This window comes from Juglans microcarpa x Juglans regia, chromosome 6D (assembly GCF_004785595.1).
Source record: "Juglans microcarpa x Juglans regia isolate MS1-56 chromosome 6D, Jm3101_v1.0, whole genome shotgun sequence".
NCBI classification, from domain to species: Eukaryota; Viridiplantae; Streptophyta; class Magnoliopsida; order Fagales; family Juglandaceae; genus Juglans; species Juglans microcarpa x Juglans regia.
In genome coordinates this window covers 898,652-914,048 of record NC_054604.1, presented here as the reverse complement: position 1 = coordinate 914,048, position 15,397 = coordinate 898,652, and the positions used below count along the sequence as shown (strand labels likewise).

At 35.2% G+C, this 15,397-nt stretch overlaps 1 protein-coding gene and 2 pseudogenes across 2 annotated transcripts; 2 read left to right on the top strand and 1 right to left on the bottom strand.

Annotated features, from left to right (window-relative positions):
* Positions 1 to 477: 477 nt before the first annotated feature.
* Positions 478 to 7,454, top strand: LOC121234527 (annotated as a pseudogene).
* LOC121234947 (deoxycytidylate deaminase) lies at positions 7,411 to 12,037 on the bottom strand. 2 transcript variants are annotated; one of them, XM_041131104.1, is made up of 9 exons: positions 11,673 to 12,037; positions 11,400 to 11,475; positions 10,004 to 10,043; positions 9,599 to 9,657; positions 9,485 to 9,522; positions 9,189 to 9,252; positions 8,926 to 8,979; positions 7,896 to 7,997; positions 7,411 to 7,662 (listed from the first exon to the last, which is right to left on the bottom strand). In XM_041131104.1, the coding sequence occupies exons 1-9, from the start codon at positions 11,855 to 11,857 to the stop codon at positions 7,606 to 7,608; spliced, it is 675 nt and encodes a 224-aa protein (XP_040987038.1). In that variant the 5' UTR covers positions 11,858 to 12,037; the 3' UTR covers positions 7,411 to 7,605. The 2 variants fall into 2 exon arrangements, 1 of the variants encoding a protein (XP_040987038.1); XR_005934475.1 differs by having other exon boundaries at positions 7,469 to 7,662; positions 7,896 to 7,993; positions 11,673 to 12,035.
* Positions 12,038 to 14,544: 2,507 nt separating this feature from the next.
* LOC121234948 lies at positions 14,545 to 15,397 on the top strand (annotated as a pseudogene).

Here is a 15,397-nt window from a genome sequence, read left to right as displayed (position 1 = left end):
ATTTTTAATTAAATTACATGATTACGTTAATTGATTGAATTTATTTTCATTTAGATTATACAAGAAGATCATGTTCTAAGATTTTCAATCCATATTCAAAGAGCAAAAAAAAAAAAAAAGTAGTTCGCTAACAAAGCAGTAGGAAGGAGGTGTAAGAAATCTAAAGATATCATTACCCCTTAAAACATATTAGACCAAATCTTCAGAGATTTGGCTAGGTTTTACAATGGGACTTCTGACCGAAAAAAAAAAAAAAAAACACAATTATAACAGTATGTAGAGCCCAATTATCAGTGGGCCCAAGCCTACAAACTTTATTCAACAGCTCTAAGCTTTGGGCGTAGCAAACAATGTATTGGGCCATTCAATGGCCCAACACAACAAACGCTAACGTAGATCCTCAGCAGTCTGCAGTGCACACAGTGACCTCTGCTTCTGCACACAGTGAGCGCGCACAGAAACCTCTGCCTCTGATACTCCCAAGTCTCCAAAACGAAGCTCTGTCTCTGTGACCTCTGCCTCCACGACGATTATTGCAAGCAGGGAAACGAATCTAAAAGGGGACGCATTCTCTGAGATATATTATATTTATATATATTTAGAGAGAGAGAGAGAGAGAGAGAGAGAGAGGGGGAGGGAAGGAGGGAGGGAAAAGGGAGAGGTAATGGAGGTAGAATTCAAAGAGTTGCTGCATGATCTCGAATCTCTCAGACAATCTCTCTCTGATCCTTCTCATCCTGCTTCAATCGATAAGGTATATCCAATTCACATGCGGCATATATGTACATATATGCATTTTTGTATGTAGCTATATAACAATTCATGAATTTAAAATTTGCGGATCTTAGCTTGAATTCTGGATTTTACGTATTCAGACGAAATACTTCATACTTGAATAAGATGGAATCAGAACGAAATCTATGTTCTAATATATATTGATGGTGTAGCTCTGTTGACGTAGAAATCTATGTTCTGATCTATATTAATACTTTTTGGTTCTAAAATGGAAAAACATTTCAAAATAGAAACTTGCCTTTCTTTGTGTAGCTTAGTTTTTAAAAATTTAGTCCAATTTTACAGTATGATTTACCATAATTGCTTGATGTATAACTGAAGCCGCATTCTTTTTTCTTGTCCTGTTTTTGGTGTAATTATGTTTAGTCGCTGATAATATTCGGCAGTGGTAGGGTACAAGTTAATGTTTTATGCATATTACTGTGTTGCTGAGGAAGAAATTGGCAACTTTCTATTTTGGATTTCCTTTGTCTCATAAGATAGAAAAATTTTAGTTTTGGCACGTTATGTTTTGTTTTTATCTGATTGTACTACTAAGAATGTTTCATTTTGAAAGATAACACTTTTTTTTTTTTTTTTAATTTCTGTAAATTTATTTTGAAAGTCCAGGTATTTGTCTTGTGCAATTCACTATTTTCTTCTTCTTTAATCTGTTTTGTATACTATTAATCAATGCTGGAGTAATGCTATTAACACCACAAGTATAATTCCCATGTAATACCGCTGACACACTAGACATGATTTCAAGGTTATAGTTCAATTTCAGAATTTCTTTCTTCCCTTTTTCTTTTAATGGCTACTACTTGCCTGCCACTTTAGCGGTGTTGTGTGGGTGTTGTCCCTGTGGTGTTATGAGTAGCGTTAATCTTCAATGGTAATACTAGTAAATCATAACTAATTGCCGTGGTGGCAGGATATGAGTGCAGAGGTGGTGGATAGCAATCCTTATGGCAGGCTAATGGCACTTCAGAGGATGGGAATTGTGGAGGACTAGGAGAGAATACGGGAGTTCTCAGTTGCCATAGTTTTCTGTATTTATCTCCTCTTTGAGTATTTTCTTTGTTGCTATAGAATGGAACTCTGGTGCACAAGAACACATTTTTGTAATGCACATACGGTTCTGTGTGTGAATTGATAAGTACATATGTTGGTCGTATTTCCCAGTGAAGAATCTGAGTCATTATTTGGTGTTTCAGATAAGTAATTCCGAGATTGGGACTAGGACCCTCTCCCCCAAGGCCCCAAAATTTGCAATTGCTGTTTTGGTTTTAATGCAATAGTGTTGGATTTTCTTGATTGATTTTACAGACTTGCTGAAAAGAATGGGAAGCTACAAGTGATGTATTATCCTTTTCCAATTAATTTGTTCTGTTTATCCATTAATTTACTTTGTCCATGAAACTAAAGCAATATATGGCATCAAAATATGGTTCAGTTGGTGTTTAAAACCAAATCCCAAAACTGTTGCTGCAAAACACCCATCACTTGTGATTCAGTAGAAAGATGAATTAGTAGATTCATTTATCTTCTTCTAGTAATGCTAGCGTGCCCAAATGCTTAAGCATGGCTCGCTGGTTGATATTATTTGGGGTTATTTTGGGCAGCAATAGAAAAATAGTTCTGGTTCAGTCGAGTTATTTTTGGCCCTCTTCCACCATTTTCCCAACTTATATATATTTCTTTGTAACATGCACGATACAATACGTTTGGATGTTGAACTGAATTGAGTTGAGTTGAGTTGAAATGATAAAATATTATTAGAATATTATTTTTTAATATTATTATTATTTTTAGATTTGAAAAAGTTAATTGTTTATTATATTTTGTGTTAGAATTTGAAAAAATTGTAATGATGAGTTGAGATGAATTTATCATCCAAACGTACAGAATTCAACACATATAGTGGGGTTGTTCTAATTTTCTTTTATCGGTCACAGGGCATAGGCGGTGTAGGAAGTGTTGCATGAGATGCTGACAAGGTGTGGGATAGGTCGTCTTTTGTTATATGATTATGACAAAGTGGAGTTAGCAAACATGAATAGGTTATTCTTTCGACCAGAACAGGTATCCACATTATTCTCGTTCTTGATTCGTATTTAAAAATTTTATCATATGGTTTCCTCAATCAAGTGTTACTGATTTTTTTTATAATAAAATGTACTTTTTTTCTCTTTATTGGCTGTTTTCAATCTCCCTATCTGTTGTCCAGACCGACTATGATTGTCTTTCACAAGCATAAGAACGTTATTTTAGTGAAGGAACACATAACTGCGCCAATAATGGATGCGATTTTATTTACCTTTTCAGGTTAGTATGACAAAGACAGATGCTGCTGTACAGACCCTTTCAGACATAAATCCTGATGTTGTCTTGGAGGTAAATGCTTTACAGAAATTTTTTGTTTTATAACTTCATTACATATTGAGGTTTATATCATCTTCAATTCTATGTGTGATTTTGAGGAATTGTTCACTGCTATTTCTTTTCAGAGAGAGGCTCTATCTATCATCCTTTCTTAACCATCATCCTATCATCATCCCCTGATGTATTGAGATCCTTCCACTACAGTAACCCACCTCCTTGTTTTGTGGCCTTAATTGCTCATATGAGGAAAGCCTTTATCAGAATAGTTTTACCCCTACCGACTTAAATTACTTTTTTATTAGTATACCTCAATATTTTCCTTTCTTTTATTTTGATACAATCTGATGTCCTTTGAGTATGCTGCAAATATAGGCTCAACTTTTTTTTCCATTCATATTATACTGGCATGCTTGTAAATCCAAATTCAGTTTGGGTGGTATTGTTTTGCATATGTTGTTAGTCTGTTTTGAGTATATAATGTATGCCATAACAAAATGATGAGTTTGGCTTCGATAAGAATTTGGAGCTTGATGAGTTGGTACCAAGAATTACATGGGAAGAATAGATCAAATTTTGGAGAAATTGAAGAGCTGGAAATGTGCGTGTGTGTATTTGTATGGCTGCTGTAGTGGTTTAATGCGGTTAAATCTCATTGACCATGTTCTATGAGCGCTTCCCTCCTGCTTATTGGTGCATCTTTTGTTTAGAGCTATACACTGAACATCACCACAGTGCAAGGTTTTGAAACTTTTATGTCAAGTTTGAGAAATAAGTCATTCTGCCCAAGTAAGGAAGGTAGCGGAGTGGATCTGGTCTTAAGCTGTGTGGATAATTATGAAGCAAGGATGGCCGTTAACCAGGTAATGAGACTTTAACAGTGGAGCCTTGTTATTGTTTGAAGTATAAAGCTTTTGAAATACAAAGGCTGTCTCTCTCTGTCTCCCCTCATATCTAATTTTATACAGGCTTACAATGAACTCAATCAGACATGGATGGAGTCTGGTAAGCATGAGATTCCTGTATTTTTAGCTGTCTGTAATGGTCATCAGAACTTTAAAAAATTTTGTATTAGTACGCATAAATATTTGTGAAAATCATAATCTGAAAGTGTTTGGTAGGGATGTGTTAATGCTCAATACTCTCCAGAAGGCATTTCCATTTCAGATACTTGCTGCTGTAAATTATCCAAGTAAAATTTACAGACAAGCCTACCCACATATATTAGATGTGAAAACTTTGTGTCTACATCTTTGGTCTTATCAACTTTTTTTTTTGGGGGGGGGGGGGGGGGGGGGGGGGGGGGGGGGGGGGGGGGGGGGGGGTGTGTGGTGGGTTATGAATTTCAATTCAAGAAATATGGGCTGGCTACTGCACGATTGGACCTTTTTTTATATGTGGATGTACGTTGATGCACTTTACAAGGAGCTTTACTTGAAAAAAAATAAATTTTCACAGGTGTGTCTGAGGATGCTGTTCCAGGTCATATTCAATTGTTGATACCTGGAGAAACTGCCTGTTTTGCTTGTGCACCTCCTCTAGTATGAACTTCCAATTATCCAACTTTGGATGACTGGTCAGGGTTCTTACTATGTCTGATGTTGTTATGTACACTTCCATGTGGATGTGTAAAAACTATTTTAGGTGGAACTACACTTCTCACCACAAAGACAACATGTTTTTCACTTTGTGACCCAATTCTTCTCAAGGGTCAGATTTTACCTAAGGGTGGAAATTGAAAGTTTTGGTAACTTGGGGTGTAAAGTGAAAAAACAGGTTGTAGTTCGTGGGTAAAAATGTGCAATTCTTTAAATTTTTATGAAATATTTTTCAATAGAATTGACAATTTCAACAACAATGGGTTATATTTTTTTATTCTTTATAAATATCTTACTTTGTCTACCTATCAATCTGAATAATATTACATCTACTATAAATGGCAGTATGGAAGTTATATGTTCATTTTTTGGTGTAGGTTGTAGCATTGGGCATAGATGAGCGTACACTGAAGCATGAAGGGGTTTGAGCTGCATCTTTACCTACCACCATGGTACAAGTTATCTATAAGTGTTTTTGCTATGTACATGTTATAGCATATTGTTGTTGTTGTTGTTATAACTATATTGACTTAATTGGCAAGTTTCGTTGGTTTCGCAGGGAGTTGTTGCTGGGCTTCTTGTCCAGAATACGCTTAAATTCTTGCTGAAGTTTGGAAATGTTTCCGCGAACTTGGTAAGTCATCGCATTCTCTCTCTTCTCTCTCTGGGTTGAGTAGCACATAGTGAGGCTAGTTACTCTAGGTTACCTAGTCTTGTTGGAAAACCCAAATGATGCAAGGACCTAAGAAAGCTCAAGCCACATCTAGATACTCTAAAAGGACCATTCAAGGTTATAATTGAAGCTTCCTTGTAATCATTTTAAAACCAATAGCTTGTCATTCTTAGGCAATTTGGGATCTCATTTACCACCTTCCTGTAGATGTGGGGCATTACAAATGACGTACTGATCTTGCCTTGGTTTTGATTGCTAGCAGGGATATAATTCTCTTAAAGACTATTTCGCAACCATGCAAATGAAGCCGAACCCGCAGTGTTCAAATGTAGCTTGTCTAGAACGACAGGTATCATGATTCAATTCCAGCATTGGTTCACTAAAGCTGATCGCTCGAAATATACACATCAGGTTATTAGTTTAACTTCTTATGGCTGGAATTATATGTTCTGTTTGTAGAAAGAGTACATCCTGGTAAAGCCAGCTAGGGATGCTGCACTTAAAGCAAAGACAGATGCTGAAGACTCATCTGCTATAGAAGGCCCACTTCATACTGACAATGAATGGAATATAAGGTACTTCTTTTGAAGTTAGTTTGTGTTTTGTCTTGATTTTATTGTGGACGAAGAAATATTTCATGGTGCTTGAAAGGTGGGAAGATAGGTTGATGCCTTGACATAACTTTCAACTTTTGTTACCAATTATAATTGGGGTGAAAGCATATACGTAACTAATGGCGAATTGCTTATTCCCTTTGTTAGGCTTGTATTACTTACCATGTCAAGGTTAGTGATGTCTTTTCCTTGTTGATTTTTCAGCATCATCGATGATAATGAGCTGGATAGCAGGGATGCAGCTAGTTCTGGTAAGTCATCATTTTAAGCTTTAGCTTATTGAGATACTCAGCAATCCATATTTGCCAAGTTATCATAGATTATGGTCCTTTTTTTTCCTGTGGTGTTTAATCAAAGAAGGGTGGTCCATTCTTTATTTATTGGTTGTTTTACAGGCCATTTGTGCAATAGTGTCAGAAAAGCAGGCACCAAAATGGCATTGATTTGTGGATTCTGTGGATTTGCATCCCATTAATGCACAACACACCTCGCCCATCGGTTCCCCTAGTTTGGTTTATAAGGATCTTATCCCTTATGTGAGGGATTCGGTCCACTGCTGATAACCCACTAGTATTTGCCTGCTGACTTTTTATATTGCTCCGCTGCTCATCTTTCGTAGCTTTATTTGTCTGAGATAGCTTTTGTTTTGGGTGGGGGGTTGAAAATGACCCTGATCCTAGAAATTGTGGCAGGATTCGGCTGTGCCATGCTAGCTAGCAACTAATAAGTAAAGCATAGTAGTTTTTATTTCTGCTAATTACTTTCTCTGGTGTGGCCTTTCACTTCAGATGCTCTTCCAGAAGGCCTTGTTCGTGAGCTCCCAAGTGCAGACAAGCCTAAAAAAGTGCTGATTCCTGAAGCACCACTTAGTTCTATCGACTTAGAACATCTTCGGAGGCAACTAGAGGCTCTTAATTCTAATTAATGTCCACACAAAAAAAAAAAAAAAAAAAAAAGGGTGTATTGGACGGGTGTGACTTTTGTATGGTACGTTTTGTGATTGTTGATTTTAATTTCTTTCTAGGGAGAGAGGAAAAGGGGGTGCTGGGGCTGGGATTACATCGTCTCCCTGAATGAAGCTCCATTCAGGCATTAGATCCTTACAGCCAAGAAGTAGGATTCAAACCTCATCTTGGGCCGGAAAGGCCCGGCTGAGTCTGGTGGGCTGGGCTTACTTAGGCTGTTTTAAATCATTGATTAATTAGATTTTATTTTATTTTTTGAAATGCTTGGGCTAGGCGCTTAAAAGCCCAGCCTGGGGTCAACCTCTCCACAGAGTGACAACCATGCTTCAAGATTTCTGGAGGAGAGACATTGAGTCAGATTTTCTGGTTTCCTCCGAGTATCCTGATCATTCCTCACTGTTAACTGCCAAAAGTCTTTTAGTGATTATATTCCATAATTGAACTCAAATTGAACAAAGGATGTGCAAGAAAAATCTAAGTTGTAAGTTGTAACAATCAGAAACAGACTTGCAGAACAAGATGAGTCGATGAGTCTAGTGGGCATAAAATACAAGTGATGATCACGTTAGAAGATATATATTCTAAATGAAAACTGAAAACTAGGGCTCCTCAAACTTGATTAAAATATCATTCATCTGGGGTTGGTGTTTCCTGACCTGGAATTTGGAAAAGATTCTCATGTTAGAGACTTGGCTAATGTACAACTGTATCCCAAGCCGTATGGCACATGAAGCCAACTTTTGCAGGAATCAATAAAACTGAATAATGAAGGTGTTCTTACGCCAAATCAGGTACGAAGTTTGTGAACTTTTATATGACTGACTCCAATTAGTTGAAAGATTCAGAAGTTGGAAAGAAATATACAGCGAGATGATGTGGAAAGGCTTACTTTTACACCGGCCATTGACAGTAGTTTGTTAGATGCTATATATGCAATGTCTGTATTACTTAGCCTCTTCTCCACAAAATATATAACTTCAGAAACACCTGCCTGCAGGAAAGATGTGTTAGATCTATTAAATTTAACCACCACTACCTATAAAAAGTGGGAGCGGAAGGGAAGGAAACAATTGCAGGAAGTCAAATATATGCCTGGTCAGATCTCAATCTTTTTTTTAGATAGTTGATTATGTCTCAATAATTGGTAAAACGTTATGATCTATAAGGCTAAGACCTATATGCCACTGATAGCTAATTACTATTATGGACTCGTGCTTTCCAAAGACATTGGTAAGATTACTAATTCTAGAATTCTATTGAAAATGTCTTATGAAACTGCAGCCAGCAATAAAAGTTCCTGCATCTAAAATATCACACTGCAGTATAAACAGGATTCTGCCATCGTTATTTGGTTGTCACAAAATATTTGTGGAAATTTCAAAACTGCCCTTTCCTAGTTCTTATCATGTTGATACACTGAAATGGTATTAAACCATTTTTTTGGGTGAGTTGCTAATCTGACATTAGTTTTCTAGAAAAGTATTGTTTCCTATGTGGCCTTACCAGTCTAGATTTCAGGCTGACTACAATTGCTGTTTTTTTGAGTAAAAGTTACGCATCAAAGGCAATCACTTGTGAATTATTACAGTGGATTTAGTCCAGTAGTCAGCATCGTGTCTCACAGAAAGTGGTACAAGGGCAAAATCCAGGTGCAAGAATGGAAGGGTTCGTGCTAATAGTAAAAAAAGTTGGGGGTGACTGGTTTTGAAATTCCTGCATTATGGCTAAACAAGATGTAGTTGAAACTCTGTTTCAGATCCCTGACAAGTAGAGGAGTAAACACATAGCACTCCCAGCAAGCCCCTTAGGCATGGTCAAATTCTTGACATCTTTTGGACATAATAGTGTAATCGAATGGGGGCATTTCAACTCTAAATAATCATTCTTTATAACACTGAAAGGGAACTTTAAAACCAGACCTGAATAATTATCTTGGCACATTCGTTGCAAGGAAACATGGTCACGTAAAGCCTCTGCAATGACCATAAAGAGATCAAAACAGCCCTTGTGTATCATAAGTTCTCAAATGGCTATTTTCACAATAGTAGCAAGATCTTGAAGAAAATAGCCAAAAACATCATTGGCAATTATTTATATTTTCAACTTCCAGTCTTTAATTCTAAATTCAAATATAGAAAATTCTGAATTCAAAAGAAACTATGATAGGATGCATTAAACAAACCTGCCCAGCAGCAGAAGCGTGATTTGTATTAAGGATAGCATTGACTTCAGCATGACAAACATAACTGTGGTAAATAATTTAAAAAATAAAGAACAGCAGAGGGTTCAAAAAATAAGATAAGGAATAGGGTGGTGATACTTTAGCAAAGTACCATGCATTTGGAAATTTGATCACGTGGTAGTTTGATCACGATTATGAACCAGAAGACAATCAAGTATCCATTGTGAATTTATACATGTATATAATAAAACAGGTTTCAAAAAGAAGAGCAGAGTTCATGAGATCACAAGACTTACGGATACTTTGTCTCTAAAGGATCCCCAGTTTTAGATTTCTGGAACACAAGAGGGAAGATTTACTACTAGCCTTTTCTTAATATAAGAGGAAATTATTTATTATAAGATGCTGACCTTTGCCCAAGGAAGCTTGTCATCAGCACAGCCTCTCGGAAATCCATTATAGCCAATCCCTGAACAAAGAACATAACGCGCGAAACTCTCACCAACATGCTATACATGGCTTTCACTGTTTTGCAGTAATTGTCAAACCCACCAATAGCAGAATCCATATGAAAAATGGATTGTATGATGCTGCCCTGTTAAATTTGAACCTAGAGGTTTTTTTTGAATTTGAAACTGCTTTAAAAAAAAAAAATTAAATAACAAGTTGAGTATACTTTTCTTGGTCAATCATTTCAGGAAGAGTATTTACATTTATTAAATATTTGATATTTGTAGATTTTCATCTACTGGAGAACGGAGGGAATAGATTTACACTAGATACTTATGACAATCTAGACGCCAATTTGAACTTACCGAGAATAACACCATTTTGACTCACCAAGCATGCACCAACCTGCGTCACCAAATATACAACTTGAATTGGCTAGGATTCTCCAAGTAAACTAGCAAAACAACCACGCAATATGAAAATCACAATTTTCACTACCTAATTAACAATAAATTAGTGATCGGGAACTCCTCTTGTAATGTTTTTGTTAATAATTATTAGGAAGATGTAGTATTCCTCTTGTAATGTTTTTGTTAATAATTATTAGGAAGATGTAGTATTGCAGATTCTGTTTGAGACAGTGAAGGTGTTGTATATAAGTGTGTTGACTCCCAAATCAACATGTTTTAGGCCAAGCTGACTTATATTAACGATTACAAGTAGGGCTGCAAATAATTCGGTCCGGACTAGCAAAACCGACCGGACTAGACTGAATTTTGGACCGGTCGGTCTCGGTCGCAAAATATGTGGACCGATGAAATTCGGTCCGGTCACGGGGTCTACAAATTTTAGACCAAATCGGACCGAACCCCTATATATTTTTTAAAAATATTTTTAATAATTTAATATATTAATTATAAAATTTAATGATGTAATTTTCATGTAATTTATTATCATTGACCATATAAAATATAAAATAATATATGCTATTAATTAATAATAAATCAATGATAATTTATGTCATTATATGCAAATAGTTAATACTTCATGCATACTCTACTATTTATGGTAATTTGTTTTTGAATACCTAAGTTGTAAGCAGGCATGAATAATCCATGTACAATGAAATTATTTGGTATTCATTAACCATATATAAAATGTATGATATTATTAATAATTATGTATACAAAAAAGTAAAGTCTAACTTAGTAAGTAGTAACTATTAACATTATAAATATAACTATAGTAAAATAATTTTTTTAATGAGTTAGTTACATAATTCACTTAATTTTAATTTAGTAATTTAAATAATTTTATAAATTTATTTGAAAAAAAAAAGTTGAAAAAAATAATAAAATAATTAGGACAAACCGAACAGACCAATAGCAACCGATTCAGTCTCTATGGATATTCGGTTCAGTCTGGTTCGGGAAAAATGATGGACTGAAAATTTTGATCCATCACCGGACCAAACCGATTTACACCCCTAATTACAAGGAGTTCAACTATGACTACTACTTCACCATATGGAGTTATGTATTTAGCATTTCACCGGATTGTGGCAAATGATATCAAAATCAGCCCGATTATCTCATTTGGAGTCCTACTTCGGGCATGTACTAATTTGATCTGGACTGTGTTAGGTGATTACGGAGACTCAACACACGCTTACACAATTTCTTCACAATCCTAATCCATATAGAAACCAAGTACTGCACAATCTTATACACATGCGCATATCTAAAAGATTTAATGTATGACCTGCCTGTTAGGATCTTTGGATCTCTCAGCTGACAAAAATGCAATTGCCATAAAATAATCATCCCATGACAGATATCTGCATTCAAAATCAAAACAATAGAACAAAATAAAACCAATTATTTCCACAAAAAAAAAAAAAAAAAAAAAAACATACAAAGAATAGAGCAAATCATTCACGAAAACCTTAAACCGCAACAATCTCCATCAGCTCAATCTGTTATCGAAACAGAACTGAGCATAGTCAAGAAAACAAAAATCGGAATTAATACTGACCCGTCGCGTTTGGAGGGATCGAAGGGGCTACGAGAAGTGCTTTTATTCGAGACGACGCCGTTCCGTGAGGAACTGGTTCTGGAAAAGTGATTTTTGGGGACGAGGAAGAAGCGGAAAGCAAGTGCAGATGCTAAAGCACCTAATACAGTGGCCGTGGAGACCAGAGCGAGTTCACGGGAGTTCATGGACTTCGATGAGGAAGGAAATGCTAGAAGATTTGTGGGGGGAGAGGTTCAAGGTCACTTTCCCGAGAAAATTCTGCTTCTCTATCACAGCTGCTGAGAGAAAGCAGCGGGAAAGTTAAAATGGAAAAAACAGGAGACTGAAAAGCACGCGCGCCAGAACCAGGATTCGTTGTAAAAACTAAAAAGGAATTGTTATGAAATTTATATATATATATATATATAATGTTAAATACTGTTATGAATTCTGTAAAGTATATTATAATTTTTAAAAAAAAGAATGAAATTTATAATGTAAATTTTATATTTATTTATTTATTTTTTAAAATACGAATCATTTGCACATTTTATATTATAAATATATTTAGAGTGAGAATATTTTTTTTAAACTATATTTAGTTGATATTTGAATAATTGGGAAGACAATTTTTGTGTCCCTTTTTTATATTTTTAAATCTTAATAAAACTAAAATAAAAAATAATAGAACAAAAAAATAAACCCATACCCTCAAATTTCAATTGATCTCCCTTTCAAAAACTCAATCTATCTTATAATGTATTTATTTTTTAAATAATTATATAACAATTGTAGATATTGTTTCACCTTATTGATTCAGTATTTATGCTACTGTTCAGTTTTGAGGTGTTGATAATAGCGTGGACCAGTGAAAACAAAGTTGGTCATGTTCTACGAGTATCATGCAAGAGTGTACACGCACGAACGAACAAATCTGATAAGTCCCTTCTGAAAGATGAAATTGTTTCTTCTCATTTTATTTTATTATTATAATTTTTTTAAATTTTCATAATAAAATAAATCAATTTTTTAATTTATAAAATAATAATATTATTAAAAAATAATATTTAATTTAATTTTCAATTTACTATAACTAAAACTTTAGCTTTAAATGATTAATGAGAAGTAAAAAAGTAGTGATAGGATTATTATTTATTTATTATCTATTTATTTTTTATAATATATTTATTTTTTATCATATTCTTTTAAGTAATTTTTTCAATATCTTTACTTATTAAAAAAATATAATTTTATTAATAATTTTTTCTTTAACTATTAAATAAAATTAAAAATTAAAAAAATTTAAATATACAAAAAATAGTAAAAATAATCCTATCATTTTCCGAAGCAAAAAAGTCTTGCCAAAAAGGGGATCCACCCACTGGGTCAAAGTGGCAGAGACAGTAACCCATAATCATGGTCAGCCTCACGAGTGTGCCCATCCCACGTGCCGACCTGCCCCTAGCATGGGCTCCTCATTAAAAAAGTGACTAACCTTTTTTATGTTTGGGTACTGCGGGCCGACAACCTAGGCCTACCAATGCCATAAAGCTGTCTAAATATTTATTTAATATTTTAATTATTTTTTCTAAAAACAAAGAAGTCGCACGTGCGAGTATTATTATTACACACACACACCACCCTTTCATCTTCATCCAAGAAAAGGAAAGGAACGGAAGTCGGAAAGTCAAATAAACTTATAAACATTAGAAAAGTAAAAAAGGTAAAACATAAAAGAACGCAACATAAAATGTCACTTATACCCTTGTAAGTTGGTAACTTACGTACGTGATGCTAGGTTTATGAAGTGATTTATTTTTGTGCGGCTCCATTCAATATCCCGATCTAATGAAGATTCATCACAATTTTTTACTCCGTATGTGACTCGAGAAACATTAAGGGATCGTTTAGATTTGAAGATAAATTATGAATAATAGTAAAATAAATTATGAATAGTAATGAGATTTATGAGTTAAAGTTAATGAATAATAATGAATAGTAGTGAAATGAGTTAAGATGGCTTGCGAATACAAACTGGGCCTAAATAGAAAGTTGGTCCTGCAAGTGACTCGAGTAAAATTTAGAAAGAGAGTTCGCTCGATACTCGCTAAAACAAATATCAACAAAGTATTCGCTCGACATTTTACTCGACCGAATAATTTAATAGTTATGAAATTAGGATTTTTACTGTACAATCCTATAAATATGTATTAATTAATGAATAGTATGATCGTGTAGAACATTGAGTTTCACCCCAAGATGTATTTTGTTATTCCTCAAAAAAATAAAATCTCTTACAGCTCTATAAATATAGGCACGTTTCTGTAAATCTTCGTGTCTTGTTATTAATTTCTTGTTTGTTTTACTTTTTTTGTCATCAATTAAGGAAAACTTTCCCCTGTTCATGATAGTCATATCTTCAAACCCAATTGATCAAACGATCCTTCGTTCTTTTATTATGATGATTTCGATTAATTAGAATATAAGGCATGCATTAATAATATCACACTTACCAACTTCTATATTCTTATCTATGAGGGAAAAGATTTGTGGAAGCTTAAAAAAAAAAAAAAAAAAGATTATAACACCCTAAATTATGTATAGGTTAAACTTACAATATTAACCTATACATAAAGTCTAGTTATATGCATTCCGATGATTGTCTAACATGATCACTTGTATGGTTTTAGTTTTGAGTTGATTGCATATGATATTGATCCTTATCATAACTATGTACTCTACCATATATCTTGTATGAGATTTGACACATACCATCTACTATCTTCACACTAGGGCAATATTAATATTATGTGATTTCATGTATTATGAACAAGAATGTCAAAATTAGCACAGGGTATGGTAGTAACTTGAACAACTTGAGCTTCTTTATATACAGCCACAAGTTTCTGGCACCCGCCCCACAAGACCTAACTCTCCTCATCACCACCTTCTTAATTGATAATTTCCACTGCACCTAGCTAGCTTAGCTAGACCCTTTTCAATTCCTTTGATCAATGGAAGAGGACGATCAAAAGGAGTTGCAGTTACTTCCTGCTCCATACTCTCTACCTTCTTCTTCTTCATCAATCATGTCATCTCGGCCATCTGATTCTTCTTCGTCAAGGTATCGATCAACGGTGTCTGATCGTAACTCCAGCTTTCACGGCCAAGCACTAGACCTGCAGTTATCAATCAGCTTAAGGCCAATCCAGCCACCTTCGGATTGTAATATTCTCTCTGGTCCTAGTGTCTGTGCATGCGACGATGTCAAGTCCGAGACGAGCTGTGTCGATGCTTTGAAATGGCAGGCGGCGGAGCAAGTTCGGCTGGCGGGATAGAGAAAGCGTATGCAGAGCAAGTGAGGGAGCTGACGAGGAGAGAAATGGAGTTGGCGCAGTCGGAGTTTGCGCGAGCAAGGAACCTGTGGGAGAGGGCAAGGGAAGAGGTGGAAAGAGCAGAAAGAATGAAGGAGAGGGCGACGCGCCAGATAGACTCTACGTGCATGGAGATCACTTGCCAGTCTTGCAGGCAAAGGTTCCGGTCTTAAATGGTACTATTGCTCAAGCTGGATATATATAGAATCCAGCATTCAGTTCAGGGCGTTCAAGGCAAAGGCCGATCAAGTAAATTTGTATGCAAATTTGGGTTCTTGGGTTTCTGCAATAACAATTCTCTGTAACAAAAAGTCAAGTACAAGCTGATAAAGCACACAATTAATAAAAATGGCAGGAGAACTTCGCGATGAA